Here is a 24,820-nt window from a genome sequence, read left to right as displayed (position 1 = left end):
GTTGATGGGTGTGTTTGCTTTATCTTTCCCTGTGCTGTTCAACTGAGTCCTTCACATGTTGTCCAATTGCTCCCTCTACAGTCTTAACACTAACAGTCATATTATAAAATGTATGGAAAGGTCCTACGTAGTCAATTATATGATTTTAATGTGATCAGTTCTTGTGTTTCTTGTTGTTTTGAAAGGCAACGATGACTTAGAAAGCGTGACTGACTTTAAATTAAGTTACATTTTGTTGTTGGATATTTCTTTTTATTAGATTTGTTAACGTGCAATATATTAACACCGACATTGAAAGTGGAAATCATTTTAATACTGTGTAAGGTTTTATGTCAAATTCAACTCCTAATCAACTAACCCCTTGCCCTTATTCCTCCTAGCTTAGCACTTTCTACTTGTGTTGTTATCTTGTTTTACTTGCTTGTAAGCACTTTGAGCACCAGGAAAAGCGCTTTATAAATGTAATGTATTGTTATTATTATTATTGTTAGTAGGTAAAGGTAAATATAAATCGAATCATGCTTTAATTCATAGAATGTTTTTCCGAATGAATAAATAATCAACACAATCAAAATCAATTTAGTTGGGACTTTATTGAGGAGGATACATTGTCTCTGTGCTTATTCAGAAAGTTATAGTCATGCAAACATTGTCAAAAAGCTACAATTGTTTTTTTAATCAAATACAATAGAGAGAAATATGCATGTTAGCGATAAATGTATACATTTTAATTCAGTATAAGGTATTTATAGTATTTCTTTGTTGTTGTTCATATTGGGACACTGGGACCCAAGTTCCTCGTGTTCCCGCCCTTCTTCAGTTTGGAAAACCGTCTGCACGTCCTCAGATTCTTGTTTTTTTTCTTCTGGCAAAATGTTTTCCCTTTTGGTTTGAAAGAATCCAGACGGATCATTAAAAAAAAAACAGACAATGTCACTATAAATCTCTAATCAACCCTTTTGAAGAGTCCCTAATCACTTCTCCATACGAGCCAGTGGAATATACTGAATACAAGACTGATATCATTTCTTGTTTTTTAATACATCTCTAAAACTATAACTCACATTTTCCATTCCTGCCGTTGCGTCTGCCAGACTGCTGACAAAGGCAGCGGGATTTCATCTCTGTTCCTTTTCCTGGGCGCCCCAAATACACAAAGAGAACAATGGGTTAGGATGAAATGCACTCCATTAAGGCTGTGTTTACATTTAAACCGCTAAATTGTATCACCAAACATTGCTTTTACCTTCACAGTAACAAGCTCTGTTGCGCTGTCTTGGGATGTCGATTGGATTTGAAGTAGTCAGTAGTTCTCCAAAAATAGAGGCTACGATACAATTGATAAAGAAATACAGATAATTAATGAACATGAATGAAATAAAGTAATGTAGTTAGAACAATTCAATACATATAAATGGACAACTTGTGGAAAATGTGTTTTAAACATCAAAATCACATACCATCTGAGAATTTGCTGACATCCAAGGATTTCTCATGTGTCTCAGGAATACCTTTGCAAATCACAGAATAAAATGCAGAAGATATAAACATACTTTAAAATGAATTTAATAGTATAATACTGAAAAAAAGTATACAATACCTTGGCTGTGATCAGTAAATAGGAGCAGGGTGAGAGCCAACAACAAGAACAGTCTTGGTCCCATAGTTTAGCAAGTCCAATACAATGAGTCCACTGACTTCAGTCCCAGTGAGGGAATACAAGGGATGTTGTTTGTCTCTTGTCTTTATAAAGGCTGGTGTTCATTTCTGAAACGATAGCCGTGGCACATTCATCGCCTGCCAGGTATTTGAAGCTTGAAACTTGCCCTACCAGCACCTTTCACAGTGGGTGACTGTGAATGACAGGAAAGGCAAGGCAAGGCAAGTTTATTTATATAGCACCTTTCAACAACACCTTTTCAACAACACCTTTCAGGCAATTCAAAGTGCTTTACAAAAAACGAAAGACATTAAGAAAATGGCATTTAAAATCAGTCATTAAAAAGAAAAGATAATAAAATAAACATTAAAAGAAAAAATACATGGATAAAAGTTACAGTGAAGTTTAAGATGTGAATAGTTCAATTAAAAGCAGCGGCAAAAAGAAAAGTCTTCAGGCTGGATTTAAAAGTAGTCAGAGTTGCAGCGGACCTTCAGGTTTCTGGGAGTTTGTTCCAGATGTTTGGAGCATAATAACTGAACGCTGCTTCTCCATGTTTAGTTCTGACTCTGGGGACAGAAAGCTGACCAGTCCCTGAAGACCTGAGAGATCTGGATGGTTCATCATTTAGCAGGAGGTCAGAAATGTATTTTGGGCCTAAACCATTCAAAGCTTTATAAACCAGCAGCAGCATTTTGAAATCTATTCTTTGACACACAGGAAGCCAGTGTAAAGACTTCAGAACTGGAGTGATGTGATCCACTTTCTTAGTGTCAGTGAGGACTCGAGCAGCGGCGTTCTGAATCAGCTGCAGCTTCCTAATAGATTTTTTAGTGAGACCTGTGAAGACACCATCGCAGTAGTCGAGTCTACTGAAGATAAAGGCATGGACAAGTTTTTCCAAATCCTGCTGTGACATTAGTCTTTTAATCCTAGATATGTTCTTTAGGTGATAGTAGGCTGATTTAGTAACTGTTTTAATGTGACTGTTGAAACTCAGGTCAGAGTTCATGACTACACCTAGATTTCTGGCTTTATCTGTTGTTTTGAACATTGCAGGCTGAAGCTCAGCGCTAACTTTTATACGTTCTGCCTTGGCTCCAAAAACCAAACATGCACCTTTGCCCAAAAAACTGTTTGTGGTTTTGAGTCATGGCTCATTGTCGTGAGAAAGTGAAAGACCTGATGATACTGATATCCACTGAAAGAAAACTTACTGGGTCTTCTTATTACATGATCTTACCAAAGAATAGCCAAGAGGCAACCCTTTTTTTGTATCCCTGGAAAAGCCTTGATGGGGGAACATAATAGACATTTTTGAAACTCTTACTGTGAATTAGTAGCATGTGCAAAACAAAAATCTCAAAAAGGATGTTCTTCCTACTTGGTTGGTGGTTTGTGCTGCAGGGACATATTGTCATTTTTTAATTCCTGGATAAGGCTTGTCATGCTGTACAAACTTTTGTAATCATCAATCAAAAATGATGGGTGATGTTATCAGCCTTGTCGACAAAACTGCAATGGGTGCACCACTAACTGTCACATGGTAGATCATGCGTGCCATAATCCAGGCAAGGTATGTGGTCTGGTATTGTGTGATTCATGTTGGATGAAACTGTTGGGCAAAACGAGACTTGTTCACCAGTCTTAAATTACTGAAGTGTCGCTCTCTGCTCATAACAATGTTTAAGACAATGACCCTGCTAGTTAGTGAGTTAGAAAAGAGGATATATTACTCTTCTTCAGGTTCATATTTGTATGTAGTGTCTCTACTGGGACATGTCTCCATGCTTTTCTCATACTGCCTGTGCTGCAGCACCTCTTTTCACCCTCTGTCTGAAACCAGAGCCCAGTCTGCTCCGATTGGTTAGCTGAGAGATGTCTCGCGCCTTAACCCATCATGTACAATGTGTTGGAGTGCTAGCCAATGGACGCACGCGTGTTACATATTGATGTCATTATGTTACATAATTAAACAAAGGAGTCAAATGGCGGTGTTTCAGGCCGGTAGGAGGAGTGTGTGGGGGAGAAACTCTCTCAGGAGGGATCTTTGGGAATGTAGACTTTGCAGACCATTTACATGCACACAAACCTATAACAAGCTAAAGTGAAGGATAATAGGGCCTCTGCACTACATTAGTTTCAATACATGAATTTAGGTTCAATTAATGAGTCAAAGGACACTGAAAATGTTTTCATATTTAATGCATTCTTTCATCACTTACAGTCAGACATCCCGAAGCATAATTCAAGGTCTGTAGCACAACCCTCATGTGAGAGGCTCAGAAGCGTTTTAGTGTAAAGCCTTTTTAAATGATCTGATTGATCATAATGTCGCAGTTGAGGTTACACTTGAAGCACAAGCAATTTTTAGATATATGTATACAACTTCACAACCTACTTAAATACATTTATGTTCGAAACAAGACACAGCCTCTCATCGCAAAATATGTTAATGTTACAATAGGTGAAGCAAAAAAGGTGCAAAGACAATAATGAGACAAGAAATCACGTGGTAAAAGGCAAGTAAACACAGTTATAGTCAATGAAAAAACATTTGGTCATTCAAATTAACATACAAAAGACACCAGACATCACCGTGGAGTAAATAAAGCTATTGGCAAATGAATGTAACTCATGGAACCAAAATGGCAAATTACAGCAGTTTTCTGGTAAGGGCAGTATTGTATTTCATTTTTTTTTTACCAGACATATCCTGGCAACCCGTTTCAATCAGTTCCTGTTCCAGTAGCCTCAGATGGGCAATGCATTTGATCATTGTTTATTTTTTCCGTAAATTAGGCCTTGCACGTCTCTAGAGAGTTTTAAGGGAAAACTGGAGAACCCAGTTGTAAAGCTTTAAATAAGGAGCAGCAACTCATGTTTTGACCTATAGCATATCTTCATTGGAGTAAAAAGTTGCTGCGTCTTTTTAAAAGTTTCATTTCAACCAATGGTGTCTTCCAGCATTCAGATTTCCTTTCACTGTCTGGCTCTGATCGCGTTCACTCATATTTACCATGTGTCAGAGGAATGTGAATATTCTACTATGAGAAAACACGTTGACAATCAAAAGCTAGTGGATCAGATGTTTAACGGGAGTAAAGGCAAGACTTTGTTTCTTTACAGCACAGCATGTTACATTTCTAACTGTATCATTACCACAACAAAAACTCTATGGTCCCATAATCTGTAACAGTGGTCACCAACCACCATGGAGAGGACTTAATGTGTTAATAATGTGTACAGCTCTTAGGCTCAAATCATTAATTATATTGATCATTGATGGTGTTAATAAGCGGAGTGCTGTTCTCTGGAAACAGGGATGAGGACCACCTTCTGTGACTTTGTGCCCTGCTCAGTTCTCAGCAGGCTTCTCTAGCATGGTCTTGAGATGGGCATGCAGGGGGTCGCACACAGCCTGGAAGCCCTGGGGGGTCAGGTGAAGGTAATCGTACATGTCCTGATGGGAGATGCTGCCGTTGGAGTGGACGAAGCCTGGGTCCACGTTGAGGAAAGAGGCGTGGGGGAGGGAGGTCACGGCCTCTTGCACCAGCTGGTTCACAGCGGCGTTTCGCTCCCGGCAAAGGTTTGGCGATTTACCTCGAGGCAGTAAACCCTGGAAAACAAATGTATGTTGCTTTAAATGTTGGACACTTCTATTTTAACAACACGGACTATAACACCTCTTGTTGTTAAATACTATGTGCAATATATATATATATATGCCGTTAAAAACTGTGCAATATATACTTGGCTGCTAAATCCTCAGAACTGTTACAGGATGTGTATTTTGTAAGATGTGTAACTCTTTTTATTATAATTATTTGTATCTTTAATACTTTTGTATGCATGCTTTAGGTAACATTAAGCTGTCTTTAACTCTTTTCTGCTGTAACCATTTGAAATGCCCTCTGTGGGACTAATAAAGGTATTCTGATTCTGATTCTAGTAACATTCCTAGAAATACATGGATCAATGTAAAAAAACATTTCACATCTATGGGATGTTTCCCAAAATTAAAATTAGGCTTGATCAGTCAACAGTTTCTCACCCATGTCAGAAGTTATGTTATAATACTCTGTAGCCCAACTAAACATACAGCACATGTTGTTGCATCTCAGCCTTCCCCCAAACAAGTAAAGCCTTAAAATAAAGTGTGACAAGTAGCGTAATCCAAACAGTTCCCAAAAAGTTGATTAGTCTGGTTTCTAAATTACACAAAGTTTAAATCCAACTATGCAGTCTAATGGTCGCATGAACCTCATTTGCCATTTTTAACGGACATGCAACTGTAGGAATGCATTAAAAAAAAACCTACGAGTACTACAGTGCGGGAATTGGGGAGCTTGTTCTTGATGACTTGGACAATAGCCATGATGCCTCCACAGATCTGTTCAGGAGTATGGGCATAATTCAAAGTGCCCACCCACAGCACTACAACCTACAAAAACAGAAGAGAAAGACATGTTTAAATGTCCTCCATAATAGTTTAGGGTCAATATACCTGGAGACAGGATTTACACACAAAAATAAAGCACAATGGGTCTACTGTGTGAATAAACAAGTACAATCGTGTTCTCTATTTTTGGCAGGGATATAGACCTTTGGGCTGATGTTATCCAGCTCGCCGTTGCTCAGTCTCCACAGCACATGTTGTGTTGCATCACCACCCACACCAAAATTGAGGGCATGGAGAGGAGAGAACAGCTGCCTCCATATCTACAGACAAAGCACAACAAGAAAGCTTCAACTTTGACTGTTATAGAGTATATAAAGTATAGAACAAGACAAACTATCAAACTATGTTGACAGGACCAGACACAGGAAAGGGTGTGACTTACCCCAAACTGGTGCAGGTGCTGAATTAGAGAGTCTCCAACAAACAGGACATCAGGCTCTTTGTCTTTGCTGTCAGAAACAAAGCGGTTGTGCTACAAAGAGAAAAAGAGAAAGTAAACATATATAAAAACTATGAAGTTATTATTTGTGTTTTGATGTATAGTAAATGCACACAAATGGTTAAAACATATTTAAATATATTTTGTTATTTATAAATTGCAAGACATTAGCTTGAATTAGCATGGACTGCAGATGGAAACTGGCTTTTGCCTATAATCTCATACATAGCATCTCTTCTCTTTTAGAGATGGTCCTTGCTCAATCGTGATATATAATACAAACAGAATAATACTAGTGCACATTTCTATGACAATCTAAGGGGAAAACTGCTTAATTACAGAAGCATATATCAGCATTGTTGTTCTTGTGTTAAATTACCTACACAACAATGACTATAAGTACTTACAGTAATTTCCAAAGAGTAAACATTAGCAACAATACAAGACTGGGGAAACCAGGCAGTTCATGGTTGTATTAATGCTTTAGCTATGTTAAATACATGGAATAAGTAACAAAAAAGTGATAATAATCACATAATTTCACACACCAAAGACATCCATCGTGCATCTCCCTCGATGTCCTCACGGAGAGTGGGTGTGGCGGCTGGGTTTGAGTCTTCTGCACTCATGACTCTATCTGTGTTAGCTAGCAGTCACGTAGTGTTTTTGGTACGAAAAAACTAATCGATTAATCAATCGTCTGCAGCTATAATTGCTAAATCTAAGGAGGTTTGAAGAATTAGCAAAGGTAGCTAGCCTACTTGCTGAAAGAGTGGTTTAACAGAGAGATACTGGTCACAGCAACACAGATTGTTGTCAACCTTATGCAAACCTATACGGTGCGAACGGGAAAAGGCAGAGCTTTATATTAATGCTACATTTAAAGATATTACTGAACATAGGCTACCATGAAATCAAAAAACCGTCATCTCCCAATTCAGATTCAGGAAGTAAATGTTCACTATAGTCGCCAGTACCATTGTTGTCCATGGGCAACAACATGTGTATTTTTATGTTTTTTGATAATTGTTTGACACCTTTTTAATACTATATGTTTTGAGTCCAATTTAAGATCATACTTTATGAAGAAATGGAACATTCTAAAGAGTAAACGTTAGTAGGAACATAAAAGATAATACGGGTTCACCCCCTCGTCTTGGAAAATGAACTCACCCTGCTCGATGGTGCTCGTGAGAGTTGCTGCTGCGCAGAGAAACAGCTACGACATGTTGCTGAGCAACGACAAATGTACAAGAGGAAGAAAAAGACTAACAGTAAGTTGCGCTTTACATTATCAATTTAAAATATGTATACAAATGTTTCTAGGAGGATTTCTAGTATGTATAAGATGGAATGGGCTCAGTCTTAAGGTTAGTTATTGTGTTTTTCAGCAGATAAAGCCAAATACTTAAAATCCATACACATGTGACTATAGTTAGAGTGCAGCTGGTGGTTGATGTTACTCTCACCTGTTTGCTAATCACCTAGCTTACTAGCATAGCTATCAGGCTAAATCCAAATAACAGGTGTTTGGGATTTGGAACCCCAGGGGGCGCAGTTGCATATTGAAACGTGTAATTAATGTCATCTGTTTATTCATTTAGCAAGCAATGTTATAGCGCAAATGCATATCATGTTGGATTATTTTTGGAACGTCTTCAACGTTAAGACCCTTTTGACAAAAAAAAAAAGTGCGCACGAAGAAGTTGGAAGTAGTTGCTTCGAGGTTATTTGCAACATAAATGTAGGAGTATAGTATGGCATTGGCTTGTTCATATAAATATATTTACAGTCATACTCAATCCCCCGTGACTTTGGTCAACCGATAGCTTTCCCAGTTATTATCAATTAAAAGTCTAAAATGGTCTAAATACCATCACCAGCTAAACGCTACATGTGCACTGTTGCCACCCCCTGTACTCTTCAACTGGAAAACTACGACATGATAATGTGTTAACGTTTACAAAGTAGGCCTACGGCATACTTGGTTTGAACTACAAATACTCTATTTTGCTATATGGATATTATCAGAGAGCACAAACTGCCTGTAAGTGTAGCATTTGCCATTATGCTGTTGCCATGGTGCTTTTGTTACATTGCTAATTTTTAATGGCTAATTTTGTTTTAGTTGCAGGTGAATTTGGGACATATTGAAATTCTTTGCTAAGAAAATACTGTGAATGGAGCATTTTAGCATACCATACTTTGGCCTTGGCTCAATATTGTTTAATGTAGTGATATTTTATTTGTAATTGGCTTAAAAATTACATCATTTATAGTACAGTTTTCGAGTCAAATAGGGGGGGAAAAGGCCGCCTTCAATATTAGGATCCTCATTCGAAGGTTTTATGTGAATATTTAGATATAATGATCATGTAAAGAGTGTTTCACTGTATGTAAACTAGTGTCTGTCTCTGTTAAACTATCCACAGCGGAGACTCATATCTTGCAGACATGTCATACAGTAAAGTGTTAAGAAAATACATTTGGTATGCTTTTTCAGTATGGATAATGTGCAGGCCACAGTCCAGAGGGTCAACATTTTGATTTAGCCAGCAACTGTTGTTAAAACATACAAGTAATTTGCTTTCTAAGAGTTGGCATCACTGAGGTGCAACAACATCCTGCGGAGGTGACCTGGCTCTCTTATCTCGGTTTTTACAGTCTTACAAATGACTCATTGTGCTTATCTTTCTGCAGAAACGGGTGCAGCATGAGCCACCTGTGCGGCATGGCTTCATCGGACAAAGAAAAGATTTTAAATGTTTTCAACAATCAACTGAAATCAGCAGATAAAAACCCTCGCTCAGTGAACAGATTCACTGCAGACTGCAACTTTTCAAATCATAGTAAAACAGATGAGCAGAACAAAATGAAAAGACGTAGGAGCCGCAAGGACAGGAGTCAGATGAGAGATGGTCGGAAAGAAGTCCTAGCGTACAAATCACATCATCATCAATGCCGCCGCCAAATCAGTAGCGACATGGCGGCACATTTCGAGAACGGCTGTCATAGTAGCTGTCACTGTCCTTCAAGGAGAGCGGCATCTTTTCCAACCACCACTCCTGCTGCACAGGAGCCCAGCATAATAACGGACAGCCGCCTGATAGGACACCAAGGCCTGTTCAACCATGAGGTGAAGTCTATCGACATTGAACGCTTGTTAAGTGAGCAGAGGAAACTGAAGAAAAGTGGACAGCATGAAAACAAAAATGCTACTTCACATACCTTTTCAACATCCCAAATCCCTTCTCCATCCTCCATTAATGATTTATTGGTTGCTGATAGTGATGAATGTCTGCCATTGGAAAAACAAACAGGCCATGATGATTGCGAGAAGAAAGATAATCGAATCAGTCAGGGATCAGAAATATCAGCCGGGCAGAGAGCGCAGCCACAACTTGAGCTTTCTTTGGAAAGTGTTAAAAGCACCTCATCGACAAACAGCTCCAGCGATGTTGTGATAGTCAAGAGCAATAAGATGAACCCTGAGGTGTCTCGTGAGGGCAAAGAGCCTCAGCCGACTCTCACTGTTATGAAAACATTCAACAGGAAGGTGAAAGGACACATGATTTCTGCTCTGGACTACACCCCAATGAACAAGGACTCTCCTGTCCATCACACACAGGCTCATGGTGTCAGCCCGAGCCGCCTTCAGCTGTCCAGCTCCCCCATTGCTGACATCTCTGACATGCAGCCCAGAAGACCAGATCCTGGCTGTGTGTCTCAGTCTGTCGGTGCCGTGGCAGCACGTTTGACGGACTCTCTGCGGTTCCCACTGCTGAGGAGGAGAAACCTGGTGGCAGAGAGCAGGGAGGTCCTGCTGAGAGCTCTACGGGACAACCACGGATCGCAGCTTCAGGAAAACCTCCACGAGGTGCAGCGGTGCCTCAGCTTTGGTGCTGATCCCTCAAAGAAAGTCCAACCTCAGGAGTCGACCATGATGGAAGAGCTTCTCCCTCCAGGTAGGCTCTCAAATTCTAGACGCTTCTGACCAAATGAAATGTGATGGTTTTTTAAACGTTATGGTTGATTTGAAGTGATACGTCATTCTGACTATATGTCTCATCATCTTTCTGTATCATTACGCCACTGTTATATTCAGATATGGTGGTTCACACAAAAATGAGCAACAAGTACATTTTAGGCATTTTGACTTATTTTAGTATAGGTATCAATAACTTCTGTATTCTCAATATTAACCATCTTTAAAACAAAAATCTATGTTTTTTATTAAATGTTCACTTTACCAAATGAGTTTAAATAACACTGCATTCTGTATGCCTCCAAAATGCATTAAATACATTGATTTCATTATGAAACTGTTGCAAAGCTAACTAAAAACATGAATTGTTTAAATCTACAGTATATTTTCTTATTTTCAGTCTTCTTTTTTATTTACTTTGTTGCAACATCACAGGCCACAGATATTATCACCGCCTACTGTTAATCATTCAGAACAGGAATGTGATTGTGTTGTCCTGCACGCTCTGCGTCTTTTAACCGTTACCGTCTTCCCTTTATGGATACTAGGGTTTCCTTGCTCAGATTCAGAGGAGTTACAAAAAGAGTGCATTTTGTACAAAGCATAGAAGAAGCTTTATATTACCTTGACATTAACTAACATTAATGCACAGAATGAGACTATGGATGTTTCACCCATTAATTACATTAAAAGCACATTTAGGTTGGTGGGATTTATTAATGGCCAGTTTGAACACAGTATGAATACAGCAGTGAAAACATCGTTGAATGTTAACATTGCTTTTATGACGGTTTATTATTATAAGATGTAAAAGGTATTCTTCTTGAACTGAATGTATTCACAATAAACATGAGCAGATTTCTTGTATTATAAAAGCAGTGGTAAGCACTGTTCGCATTATAATTTGTGGACAGGTTTTCAGTTTTGTCTCTTCCTTTTCAAATGTGTTTCAAGCCCAAACTGCTAATCAGCCATGTTTTGACGCCCAGAAAACCACACCTTTCAGAACGACTGGAAGTAGACATCTTAGCTGGAAGTCCAGGCCACAACCAAACCGAAACATGGAACAGGTATGACCTTAACTTCACTTCCTTAATTTAGTTCATTTAACATATGGTCAACTGTTATCCCTTATTTTGTCATTTTAATTTATATTACTCTGGAATAAAATGCTTTCTGGTTTGTATGTAAAGACCGTGGATTGGTTGACAAGCCCTGTGGAGACTTCTGTCAGCATTTTTGACGACATCACCAGACCTTCTTGCGCTCCTCCGTTCTGCATGGACTTTGAGCCCTCTGGAGGTACAGCCAGCAGTCATTTGTTCTCTCCACCCTCGTGCTGGGGACAAAAGGCCTCACAGTCTGAGCCGTGGGAAGACAGCTTCAACAGAAACGGCAGCAATAAAGATTTTACTTTTTATTCCTTTGAAAACACCTTCAAAGACAACACCAGAGCAGAGAGGAGCAGCAGCATCCAGCCGTTCTTCCCTTATCAAACTCAGCTGCGAGGTCGACGTCCTGCTGAGCTAATGCATTTCCCAGACCCATTTGCTCCCTCCTTCTCTGCCCACACTCACCATCCTCAAGAGAGCTTCCATGCCTACAGCCAATTCAGTCATCCTTCTACTGGCCCTCCCCTCAGGTCCCACCACACTGACATGAAACATTACCCTCCATCTCACATGATAGACAAAGACCCAGCAGCCCCCCTCTCTTCTTTCCCGAGCCCTGAGCAGTGGACCTTCCCTCCAATGAGACTGTACTAATATAGAGTGAAGCTCTGCATAAAGACAAGCCTGTGAACATTTCTTTGGCAAACTTAAAATGCTCTCAATTCAAACCATCAAGATTTTTTGTTGAGAACGAAAAATATGTTGCGTGTGCTCGTATTATCTTTAATTAAAGACACGGTATTAAATGTAATGGCAGTAGCTGACATCACAAGAGTTATCTCTTCTATTCTTTTGACCCATTTATGCGGAGATAAACAAACGCACAATAATGTATTGTTTGCATTTTAGGAACATTTTTTAATGTGCAGAGCTGTATACATATCATCTGTAACACTGGTGTTATAACGGGAAGCTTTGCCAGATGTGCTATTGTGAAAGCATTTTTGATATATTTTGTGTGGGCTACATTTAAATGCAATAAAACACATTATCACAATTGTGTAATGCAACGAATTGAGCACATCAATTAAATGACACTTCTGATTAATGCTTGTATGGATTACAAGTTCACAGTCCAATGGATCATTCTCCACATTTCCACCATATTTTCATGTTCCTCTCCAAACAGCAGAACATTTTATTATGCATTGAACTTAAAGAGCCTGTGACACGGGTTTCCCCCATCATCCAAACCCATCCATTTTTGTAAATAATGTCCCCTTGAAACCATTACTGAACTGATTTGGGATATTTGTACTTTGATAACCATTAATCTGCCCTTCAATGTTGACCATATTCTGGATCTTCTTTTGGATTCTTCAAATCCCGCCAAATTATGTGTGATGTAATTGCGGGCCAAGAGCTCCAGCTGCACCATTCCGGATCCCAGCATCTGCATGTAAACGCACGATGGCGCGCACAGCAGACAGCGATGACAGTTTCATTTTGAACGTGTCTGAGAGCTCATATGAGGCTGAAGGATCGGTTTACGTTGTATCTGTTAGAAGTTTAGGAATGAGGTGCGTCAATATGGGCGATCATACGGTCATGTAGCCAGTGGTGGACTGGGACTAAAAATCAGCCCGGGACTCTCGACCGGCCCACTTCGGTACCGCTAGTAAATTGTCAACGGGGGGAGTGGGGGATGTGCTAGTGACTTATCCGACCGGCCCACTTCGGTACCGGCCCATCGGGATTCGTCCCGATGGCCAGTCCGCCACTGCACCCAGCCCACGTACACTGTCAACGGGGGGAGCCTCGCTGCGGGGCAACGGTGGACCTAGTGTCCCGATCAGAGTGGGAATAATAATAATAATAATCCGTGCATTTTATCCATTAATTTCCCAACATTGTGGTAAAAAAAACACACGTTTAATCCATGTTGGTGTACTACAACTACAAAAAGCATCTGTTTGTTTTCTCATCAGGAAATGCAGACCAAGTCAAACAAACGATTTGTAATCATCATTCTCACGATCATTTAATGTATCATATGTTCGCCGCATTGACATGAAAGCACTAATAAATGTAGTTTCATCCACTTGAGTTTACAACTACAAAAATAATCGATTTGTTTTTATATCACATCCTACGGGAGGAAATTCAGTAGCTCTCACGACCGATTTGTAATACTAATTTAATCATCATCTTCACCACGATCATTTATGTTTATGTCGCCGAATTGACATGAAAGCACTGACACATATGAATATACTGTAGTCAACTTCATTAAAACGTTATTAACGTGCCTAAACTCAGTAATTCACCATTTCTACGCATGACAACACACTTTGTCCGTGTTTGGCTCTCTCGCCACACAGTGAAGCGTTCCCGCATTGACGTCACTTCCGGCATTCCCCAAAACTTCAAAATGGGTCGAAGGAATTTCCCCGCGATGTTCGAAATTATTGATATTTAACGGAACGGTATCGCACCTTCTTTTTTAAGCTGACGGTTCGAGATGACTAGTAGCCCAATGTTTCATTGCACAACAGTTGTTCGGAGGCTGTCACAGGCTCTTTAATGAAAGGTTTGTCTCAACAGTCACAAATGAACATTTTCAACTAAGCAAGTCATATTTTCTGATGTGTGAGTGTCAACATTTCCAGGTTCCTCTTCTTCATGCACTTCATTGTTAATTTCCTCTGCTTCTTGTATGCTCCCGGATCTTATTGCCCTTCGTAGCTGATTCCAAAACAGAGCTTGGGCCTGCGTCGGGTCAGTGCAGTCTGAGCTAGGCCACTGCAGATAAGTCTTTTTCAACATGACTTTCCTCATGCGGTGATAGCACGACACCTGCCTCTCTGAGATTTGCTCCAGGAACACAAGCAGCAGGACGTCCCGGTGCTCATCGAAGAGGCGGTAGCTGGCCAGTTGGATTTCCAGAGAACACCACTCACTCTTGAGGAAATTCCTGCTCACCACACAGATAGTTTTGCGGCTGCTATATACAGCAGAGACAATGTTATCCACAATATTGCGGCCAAGCTCAAAGTCCCTGTGATGTAGACAAAGTTTAAAAGACGATCCATTGCCCTCCAGGTTCGGAATTAACTGGTCCTTGACCCATTGTTCATCAGAGGAGTTATAGGAAATAAATGCGTCATATTTGCAATTTTCCTCCTTCTCTCTGAGTCTGCGCCACTGCTCACCAAACCAAGAAATGAACACATAGTAGCCATACTTCATTTTCCAGTACAGTTTGACATACAGTAAAGGAGCTACTGTGAACAGGAAGATCACAACTGCTGTGCTAAAGAAGAAGTACTCTTCCAAATCTATGTAACACACTTTGGTGTCAAAGTTGTAGAATCTGCTTTTTGCTTGGTTTGGGCACAGAAGATTGTAGAGATAGACCACCTGGGCATTTTGGTTGTGCACTGTCCAGTTTTGCAGCAAGCTGTTTTCACAGGTGCAGCTTAGAGGAATATTCCGTATGTCGAGGTAGTGAAGTTTAGGTAAACTTTCGAGTGCGTCCACACGAATACTCTGCATTACATTGCGGTTGAGCTGCAGTGTGTGCAACTTTGTGAGATTCCCAAAAACCTCTTTTGTGAAGTTCTGAATACCCATATTTTCAACAATCAATCGGGTCAAATTTCTTAGATTTTTAAAGATTCCTGGCCGTAGTTGTGTCACCCCAACACAGCAGTTATCTAACGTGAGGAAACTTAAGCCTGTCAGATCATCAAAGGCATCGGGAGGAAGATTGATGATGTTATTGTTCGTTAGATACAGAGATTTCAGGGAGTGGAGGCCACGGAAAAAATGTTTGGGTAAAACTATGAGGCCATGCGGTCGCTGCCCGTCCAGTTTCAGATCCTTCAGTTTGCTGAGGTTCATAAATGGTGAACTGTACGTTTCCTTGAGGAAGTGAAACTGATTACTCTGTAAATCCAGAACAGTTAGCGTGTCTTGAAATACACGATAGAGGGAAGTGTCAATCGTTTGGAGGTTGTTTCCATCGAGGTAGAATTTGGACAGACTTTGTAGTCCATCAAGGCCAGATGGCGTGATATGACTAATCTTATTTCCTCCTAGGTCCAGTGTGTTAAGATTCTTTAAACTGTGGAAGGTCCTATTAAAAATGACAGAGATACGATTGTTGCGTAGGTTGAGGATTTTCAGGTTGAAAGTATCTTCAAAGGTCTCCTTGAACAAATCAGTTAAGAGGTTATTATCCAGACGGAGTGTCTCCAGCTTGTTTAACCCCATGAGAGCTTTACGATGGAGATAAGCTATTGTGTTTATGTTAAGCTGTAGTGTCGTGATATTTGGTGTTCGGGAGAAAGCATAAGAGCCGACTGATTGGATGCGGTTGTAGCGATAGCTCAGATCTGTTATATTGGTTAAATTACCCATGTGTTGTTTTCTACAAGATTTCAGGAAGTTGAGATGGTTGTGTTCTAAATTGACACTTTTTAACCGTGTCTGTCGATGGAGAAAGTTAAGACAACTTATGCTTTTCAGGTTATTGTGGGAAAGATCCAAAGCCTGTGTGACAATAGGACATTGGTTAAGAAAGTTTTTTGGCAGAGTCACAATCTTGTTACTACCCAGGCTTAAATTTTTTATCCATTTCACTTTTTTCTTTAACAATATGCAAAACTCCGTGTCATTTTCAAGGCCCATGTCAGAGAAATCAACGTGACCTGCATTGATATTGCTGATGTTTAAAAACTCCTTGACCTTGACACTTGTTGAACGCAAACGCAGATAGCTTACACGCCTTAAATCCACTCCTTCAAAAGCCATCGTAGGCAGCCTCTGATTGTAAGACAAATCCAGCACCTTGATGTTCTCGAGAAACGATTGATTACATCCTAATGTAGACAGATTATTTCGAGACAAATATAATGTAGTGAGGGATTTAGGCAGTGACACATTTGAGTGGCTGAGAGAGGTCAAATTGTTGAAGCAAATATCTATTTTTGTCAGATTTACTAAATGTGACACAGACTCAGCGACCTCTGAAAAGTTGTTCAGATGGTTTTGGCTCATGATTAAAGTTTCCAGTTTGAGAAGAGTGGAGAAAATGCCTCCGGGGAGCCGCTTTAATGTATTGTTTGTCAGCGAGAGAAAGGTGAGGTTGTGCAGGTCCTTAAACACAGCAGGGTTGAGCTCTGATATTTGGTTGAAGGACAAGTTCAGAGACGTGAGATGAAGCAGGTTCTTGAAAGCAAATTGACCGATGGTCGTTATGTTATTATTATCTAGTCGGAGTTGCTCAAGTTTTCGGAGATGACCAAAGCTGTTGTCGGGAATGACCCCCAGATGATTAATTGAGATGGTGAGATTGATAGTAGATGACGGCAGGTCTTTTGTAATATTTGTAATCTTCGTCTCCTTCCGATTGACACATTTAAAGCTTCCTTTCCAGTAGGCGTCTTCAATGCAGTTGTTGTAGCTGTAACCACTGGCCATTTGAACTGCACCAAGAACAAATGCAACGGAACACAGCCAATCAATTAGACTCGCCATTTTGCCAGTCCAGAGAAACGTTGTCCTTTAAATTCTTTGGGCAGTCTCTTTGTTGGTTTGGTTTGCACCTATAATATGTTGAACATGTCTGTCGAGGGCCTCGTGTTCATCAACTGAAGGTGGTACAGGAATCTGAGGAAAGAAAAGATGGATTTAGATTACTTGTCATGTTTTACAGCCAATGTTTTTATCACGCGTTTTGCTTCCAAGCAGACCTTAGATTTAAATAGGCCATATTTTAAAACCAGGAGAAAGTGACACTAGCAGTAACCCCCTTACGCTCACTAAATCTCCTTACTTCTCTGACTTTAAATGTCAGTGTTGACAGAGAAGCTTTGAAAAATGGCGAGTAAAATGTTAGAAAAATAACATTGCGTTAGTGACAGTTTTGAGGAGACTTATGAAAGAATATAATAATGCTAAGGTTTTTGTAAAGCGTTCTTCTAGAGATCAGAGAGAAACTACTGATCAAGGCATTGCATTGGATTTTATTTCACAAGCTTAAAACTACAACTGGTGCCACTGCCAACAGTTTCCCTGCATAAGCAGACGGTTAATGATAAATAATAAAAAATGCACCAAGAAGAAAAGACAAATGGAGACGGAGAGTGGCCTGAAGTTCAGTATGTGACTGCTGCTGAAGCAAGGCTCATGGAGTAAAGGACAGCTGCAGAGCGGAGGGAAATAAGTGCAAGGAAATGCAACAACGCTGAAGGTGTGTCAAGGTATGAAGAGCACACACTCAGTGAAATGGGTCATTGTAATCACCATGTATTAAACCTCAGTGTTTATTTTCATAGTTAAGACAAGTTCCTCTACATTTAAAAAAAAACAACTGTACAAGAAAACATGAGAAAAGGTGGTATGATAAAGAAATGAATACTAAAGAATAAATACCTGTATATACAACGTACAGGATAATACAGAGATATGTGTGGAAATGCCTGTGAACATGCAGAGTTAAGAGAGTATGTGAGATGTGTGCATCGATACAACCAACCTGCATGATTCCATATTTTATAGCGGATACAATTACAAACCAGAAATTGATTAAAAGAGTACACAGTTATTCATACTTATAATTCTGCTCTCGAAGTGCACTACAGTCATGCAATTTAAAATGTATACATTTTCCTTTAGGGGCCTCCGGACTACAGTAGAGGGTCAAAGTCATGGTTAACATCCTGTGGGGAACACTGAGATCCCCTCCAGGAAGTCACTGTCTGACAAGCCACATCGCGTTGCATCACGAGACATCATGGAACGCAGCTACCATACAGTATGTAGCAGCTTACTGTCACCTTCAACCCAACCATCACCACAACAACATGTTTTGTACGACAGTGAAATCGCTTTAAAGAATAATTGGTGTTCAGTCGGCAAATTATAGCTAAAGAATAATTCTGAACTAAGAGTGAAAGGTTCAGTAAACCGAGAAGAAAATCAAAGATGCCGGACAACACATTCAGCAATACTGAAACCATCAAGATAAGCTTTTGGAAATATATGACACCATATTGAAGCGTGAGATAATCATAACTCCTACCTCGTAGCCTGCAGAGATTTAGACCAAAAACAAAAGCATCGAAAAGTGCAAACAGAGAGCCTGTAGCATCCTATGTATGCCTTGGATAAACACGCATATTGAGTATATGTTTTTTAAAAGTACCTCACCTTTCTCGTTCACAGGCCTCCCAACACTAAAGAGCCCATAATAAGCCACAAGGGTGAAAACAGGCAACGGCAAACAGTCGTCGCTGATCTGTTCAGATGTAGCAATGAAACTGTCTTGTCACATTACACATTTTTAGAAGCAGGTTTTTCAAGATACACACGCCTCTGCACCCACTCACTGAAAGCCAGGGACGTGCACAGACACTTTGGGGGCGGGTGCTCAAGTGAGAAAAAGGGCACTTCCCATAATCATTTATTTAAGAAAAATGTAAAACAAAAAGTTAAATATAGTTGCACATCTCTGACTTACTGACCAATTTATTTTAATACCCTCACACTCACGCAATTGTTTAATACTCAACAGAATTCTACAAAAATAATCAGCTAACACAGAGACAATGGTCTTCTTTAGTATTCACTACGCACAAGAGCAGACAACACACTAGTACAATTAATAGTTATTAAATGAGCAGCCAACAATCAAAATGATGAAGTTACTGTTTACCTGATTAAGGACATTACAGGCAAAAAGATTGTTTTTTCATGTACTTGTTATTTTGGTCTATTTTGCTTCCATGTTTTCTTTCACTCTAATGGAAATACAACTTCCAAGAAACACATAAATGGTGTTCGTTTTACTACCATGTCTGAATTGATCCATAGATTTAAAGCTAATCTGCATTTAAACATAACATTTCAGGGGGAAATACTGACTTGACATAAGTAACTATCTGGGGAAGTTGTGAGGTGATGTGTTTTATCCTTTCCAACTGCAATGCCTTGGTAACTGCATGCAAATTAGCACATCTTAATTAGGCCTAGTTAACGCCTAATTTGCATATCAATGTGGCGATTGTGATGACGTTATTAGATACACATTTTACTGTATTCACCTGTAGTGTCTCCCCTTAAGTACAGTACATTAGCCTGTATGCCCATGATACATTGCCTTAGCTAAACCTTGAGCTAACTTATCCATTAGCTAGTAGCCTTAGTTAACTATATTTGTTATTGTCTTTTAGCTAATTAGCTGTAAACTCGAGGCACTGGCAGTTTAGTAATTTGTTCATCACCACTCACCCATACCTGCCAACCCTACCGATGTGGGCGGTAGTCTACCGCTTTTGACATGTTTCTACCGCCTACCGATTTAGCTGACTTTCCCTACCGATTTTAAATCTTCCCAAACTATAACAAATAAAAATGACACTCCATAGACACTGGACTCGACTTTAGGCGGACACCGTTTGCAGCGTGTCTGTGATCGCATCATACAAACAGTCCTCTGTGTTTCTGAAAGAGAAACAACGTGCAGACCGGGGGTAACGCTGCCTTTCCTCTGCACCCCCGGGGCTGATGGGTAATCACTCCCAAATGAGTTTAAGGGAACAGAGACTAGGCATTTGAGTCCTGCAGGGTTTCCCCGTTAATATCAGTGTCTCGAAAACACATGTTGGCGACTGAAAGACGTCCAGTGTTTGATCTTTTCCTGAAGCATCCTTCACCTACAGTGTCTCAACTGAAAGAGGACCACACACAAAATATAATACCATTTTGAGATTTGGGGATATTTATCTCCCTTTCTTTTACTTTTTCTGACATTTTCAACACCAAACATGTCGTTAATGTCTCTGTTTAGTGAACTACAGCAATCTGAAAGCCTGTACATTATTTATATCACAATTTTTATCAGTAGAAAAATGCAGGAAATGACTTTTAATGCAGTATTTTCTGATTTATGGCGCAGCACAAAGATATTTCGCTCTGTGCAAACCTTTGACTCTAATATGTCATCAACATGAAACAAGAATATGAACCTGGCTTTATCCAATGTTCACACAGGAGTTCTACATCCTGACACATCCTTCATCTGTCTCAACTGAAAGAGGACCAGACACACATTCAAAATATAATAAAATGTGGAGACTTTGGGATATTTATCTCCCATTATTTAACTTTTCCGGCATTTTAAAGACCAAACATGTCGTTGATGTCACTGTTTACCAAACTACCACTTTTTCTGAAAAATGCATAAAATGATGCAATATATGTTAAATACATGGTTTATACATCTAATTACTGGGGTTCCATTTCTTCTGATTACCTCATTTGGGCGTGCACATTTACGCACACAAACCTACCTCTTATGGATTTGGAAAGGTTGGCACGTACAGTATGCTCTCACCTTCAAAATAAGCCAAGAAAAGCCGGCATGACATGGGACAGTAAAGTGGGAGGTGTTGCTGTCTGTCTGAAGTGACTGCCGATGTCCGCACCGCTGTGCAGGAGACGTGGGCTCCTTCTCAGGTCGATGAAATGGAATCCTTGCGTCCCTCACTTACGTCGTTTCCCTGCGTTTAGTCCCTCCCACCAGGGAAGCATGGAGAGATGCAAGGAACCCATGAGGGAAAGTTTTAAGAGCAATGGGACGTCCTTTCTTCCGGAGCGTCACGTGAAGCGACATCCGTTTGTGATGACGCCGCACAGCTGTTCGTCTGACAGCAGCCAGCTCTGTCCTTTAATTTCACACACCCCCCCCCTGCCTCTGTTAGTGCACATTTACTGACACAAACATTTGTATCATCTGTTGTAGACCCAAATACATGAAATAATATAAGAACTCGTTCTCAAAAAAGATAAACGCCATTCTTAAAATGTAAAACGAAAAAAGCGATCATGAAAATGTTTCCAATAAATGAATAAAATGATTTTTGACCACTTTGTTGTTCAGATATATCACATATTTGTAACTAAATGATACATTAATTGAAACAAAACACAGTATAGACTGAGGAGTGACTCCCGTGAGGTTCATGTGTTCAGATCAGTGCATGCGCTGCATCGTCCAATCAGTGAGCGATACACAGTAAGGGGGCGGAGCGAGTATCTGAGGATTTCATCGGAGGATGGTCTGGTGGTTCCTCGATTATCGCTCTTCCATTATCGCTCCTCGATCCTCGGTCCTCGGGCAGAAATAAGTGCCATGGGACGGTACTCAAGATGGCGCAGACAAATCAACTTCCGGTGATACTGAGGACCGAGGAGCGCGGAAATGAAAATAATCGACCTGAGATGCAGCCGTGGAGGGAGGGAGAGCTACGGAACTCCACAGTCTAATCTCCCGACCTGATATTTAAATGTTGAATTCAATCAATATATTGTTGGAAAGGGAAACTGTGCGCAAACAGCAGTAGATATTCATTTATAAAAAATAAAAAAGGGGGAATAATGGGCACTTTCTCTGGAGGAAGAAAAAGGGCAGGGGCTCAAGCCCACTTTGATGTCTATTGGCGCATTTCCACTACACGGCCTCGCTCGGTATGGCTAGGCCTCGTTAGGACTGGCTCACTTTATGGCGCATTCCCATTACAGTTTAGGAACTGGGGTAGTATCTATACAGTAACGCAGTGTAGGCTGAGCTGTGACGTCATCTTCAATGAGAACCCCAGAAAAACAACACAGCCGTTAGCTGTTAGCACTCAAGCTCACAGCTCCTCATATCTGTTCAGAGACTAGACAAAAGTTAAACAAGTTCAAACCACAGACTGTCTGTGTCATGGCGAATACAGTCGCTGCTTTATTTATGTCTGTAGGCCGTTGTTGTGAGTGTGGACGGTCGGAACATATACAACGTTAGTTTAGCCGATCTCCATTTAGACAACACGCATTTTTAAAAGGTTTTTCGCCTGCCGTCTGTCTGCAGACTTGCCAAAGCATTAATTCATGGTTTTTACTAACCGGTATCAGTATGTTGTTACTTCGGCATCATTTTGAAACGTGTATTACAATTAAATCACAGTCAAATATGTTCATCTCTCTCTAGTTTAGCATACTCAGCCCGACTCAGCCTGGTTGTTGGCCCGGAAAGAACCTCGATTTTATGGGGCCAGAAAACTGTGAAATAGTACCCGCTAGCCGGTACTAGGCTAAGTGGAAACACAACCAAAAACGGGCCCGCACGGCTCGGCATGCTTAAAGCGAGCTCCGCGCTGTAGTGGAAATGCGCCAAAATGTGCACGTGCCTGTGAAAGCAGCCTCTGCCAGATCACATACCACAGGCTATTGTGAATCTGATAATCAATCGTACAGGGTTTGAAATATGGGAGTTTACCCACATCACCTCTAGTCGGCACTTTCCCCAAAGCAATGGTCTTGCTGAGAAATCTGTGGTTATTGTGAAATTGGTTACGGTAAAAAGCGAAAGTTGATAAGAGAGATCCCTATCTTGAGTTTTTTAAGTATTGTTTCACTATTTGACAGTAGATCACCGGGCCTGATGCTTAAAGGCCACTACACACCAACCTGAGACCAAAGAAGGCGTACCGAAGGCGTCCCGACTTTTACGTCCGCTACGTCGCCTGCGTCGGCTACGCCGCCCGCCTACGCCGCCCGCCTATTAACACACCGCAAAGACTTCAGTCGACGAGTGGCAATAACTGTCCTTACCAGCAGGCAGCGGTAGTGTGTTCGTCATTCAAAAGAGGCAACAGCCAATCAGAGTGATTTCTTTATCCGACTTTCTTTGGCCTATTCAACTGAATCGGCCGTGGGAGGTGTGAAAATGTGCCGTAAAGCAACAACGGTGCAGGACACACCAAACTTAGTACGGTGCCGCGAATGCCCGACTGCCTCTGACGGCCTCTGACTCCCAAAATCGGGTAGGTGTGTCAGGGCCTTAAGAGCCATCGCTTACACTCGATCCCTCCCAGCACCCCCCAGCAGCTCCATACGACAGTGGGAGCGTCAGAGTTGCTAATGCCAAGACAAACAACCAATAACAGCGTCAGAAAACCGGTCTAACGAGAACACCCAGCCAGCCCATAGCTCACAGACCACTATACCCACAGCTAAAGGGCACTGACTTCCCCTTCTTGACAAAAGAGAAGCACGCAAGGCTCACACTGAAGAAAGCTCTGATCACACATTTGCTCATAATGAGCCTCACAGGAACAAGTGAAATGATGCAATTGAACTCTGCCCTTATACAAATAAAAACAGAAGGAATTAAACCTGTGTTATGTAATGATAAGATAAGTTTAGATGTTCTTTTATTAGTTCCACTGCCAGGAAATGTTCCGTTTTACAACCGCTACATTTTACAACCATTTAATAACAATTCAAAATATATTTCATAGACTGAAATTATATTCAAATGATATATGAATATAATGCACAAGATTAGATGAATGAATTGTTTTGGTAAGTGTATTGGTATTGTTGGTATGAATTATGAGTGTCTATGTTGTTGATGAATAACATTAATGCATTTTAATACAGTATTTTGTGTGTATGTTCCACCAGATTCCCATAAGATTATCTTCTCACATCCTCCAACAATTCCCATCGGAGGTTTTATAATATTCCAGGGTGTTTCATCTTTTTAAAACTAAAACTTGGTTCCTCTTTATTAATGTTTTCATATCCCCTTTCGCTCAATAGGCTATGTGTGTTCCTCCTTCTCTTTCTCCTGGCATTTATTTTGTCTTTGTTACATTCCACTCTTAATATACGATGGCAATCGTGCCATCAAATGGTGCAAAACGTTGGCTAAACAGCAAATCATTTGTCTTTTTGCTACATACATGTGCTAAATACAATTAAAATGACATTTACAGTAGTGACAATCCTTGTTTGAGTAACGTCTGTTGTTATCACCAGTATTTACCCAACCGTTGTCTGATCAGAAAGACACTTGCCAGGAGTTTTAAATGACTTTACTAAAGATCATAGCTATAACAATAATTAAAAGTATTTCAATAGATTGACCATAAAGCCTCACCTGTTTAGATGTCCTCTTCAGAGAGCTTCTTGCGTCGAAGATATCCTAAACTCTCACTGAACCAGAAAGAGGAACAACCCTTTCTTTTCTCTCCACATGCAGACACAACATGAAAGTCCTAGGAGGTTTTTATTGAAATACTGTTGCTTGAATGAATGTACACATGCA

The 24,820-nt window shown here is 40.4% G+C and overlaps 3 protein-coding genes and 1 long non-coding RNA gene across 6 annotated transcripts; 1 reads left to right on the top strand and 3 right to left on the bottom strand.

Annotated features, from left to right (window-relative positions):
- Positions 1–574: 574 nt before the first annotated feature.
- On the bottom strand, positions 575–7,796 carry LOC139435354 (uncharacterized). Its single transcript, XR_011644635.1, has 6 exons — positions 7,735–7,796; positions 1,601–1,853; positions 1,461–1,511; positions 1,247–1,327; positions 1,065–1,136; positions 575–882 (listed from the first exon to the last, which is right to left on the bottom strand). It is a non-coding gene; the product is annotated as an uncharacterized lncRNA (long non-coding RNA).
- Positions 3,849–7,527, bottom strand: pafah1b3 (platelet-activating factor acetylhydrolase, isoform Ib, gamma subunit). The gene is made up of 5 exons (XM_034102411.2): positions 7,110–7,527; positions 6,505–6,594; positions 6,266–6,382; positions 5,982–6,104; positions 3,849–5,279 (listed from the first exon to the last, which is right to left on the bottom strand). Exons 1-5 carry the CDS (start codon positions 7,188–7,190, stop codon positions 5,019–5,021), a joined length of 672 nt encoding a protein of 223 aa, XP_033958302.1. The 5' UTR covers positions 7,191–7,527; the 3' UTR covers positions 3,849–5,018.
- Positions 7,746–12,312, top strand: prr19 (proline rich 19). 2 transcript variants are annotated; one of them, XM_034102410.2, is made up of 4 exons: positions 7,746–7,835; positions 9,262–10,526; positions 11,501–11,616; positions 11,740–12,312. In XM_034102410.2, the coding sequence occupies exons 2-4, from the start codon at positions 9,275–9,277 to the stop codon at positions 12,310–12,312; spliced, it is 1,941 nt and encodes a 646-aa protein (XP_033958301.2). In that variant the 5' UTR covers positions 7,746–7,835; positions 9,262–9,274. The 2 variants fall into 2 exon arrangements, with proteins under 2 accessions (XP_033958301.2, XP_071062064.1); XM_071205963.1 differs by having other exon boundaries at positions 11,553–11,616; positions 11,740–11,829.
- A 1,934-nt stretch (positions 12,313–14,246) lies between these two features.
- tlr21 (toll-like receptor 21) lies at positions 14,247–24,740 on the bottom strand. Of its 2 annotated transcripts, none has more exons than XM_034103447.2 (2): positions 24,653–24,740; positions 14,247–17,331 (listed from the first exon to the last, which is right to left on the bottom strand). In XM_034103447.2, the coding sequence occupies exon 2, from the start codon at positions 17,197–17,199 to the stop codon at positions 14,263–14,265; it is 2,937 nt and encodes a 978-aa protein (XP_033959338.1). In that variant the 5' UTR covers positions 17,200–17,331; positions 24,653–24,740; the 3' UTR covers positions 14,247–14,262. The 2 variants fall into 2 exon arrangements, with proteins under 2 accessions (XP_033959338.1, XP_033959339.1); XM_034103448.2 differs by lacking the exon at positions 24,653–24,740 and adding an exon at positions 18,874–19,024.
- Positions 24,741–24,820: the final 80 nt, after the last annotated feature.

The sequence above is a fragment of the Pseudochaenichthys georgianus genome, chromosome 16, assembly GCF_902827115.2.
Source record: "Pseudochaenichthys georgianus chromosome 16, fPseGeo1.2, whole genome shotgun sequence".
Lineage (NCBI taxonomy): Eukaryota > Metazoa > Chordata > Actinopteri > Perciformes > Channichthyidae > Pseudochaenichthys > Pseudochaenichthys georgianus.
Note: the sequence above shows the minus strand (reverse complement) of the source record. Positions and strands in the feature narration are given on the sequence as shown.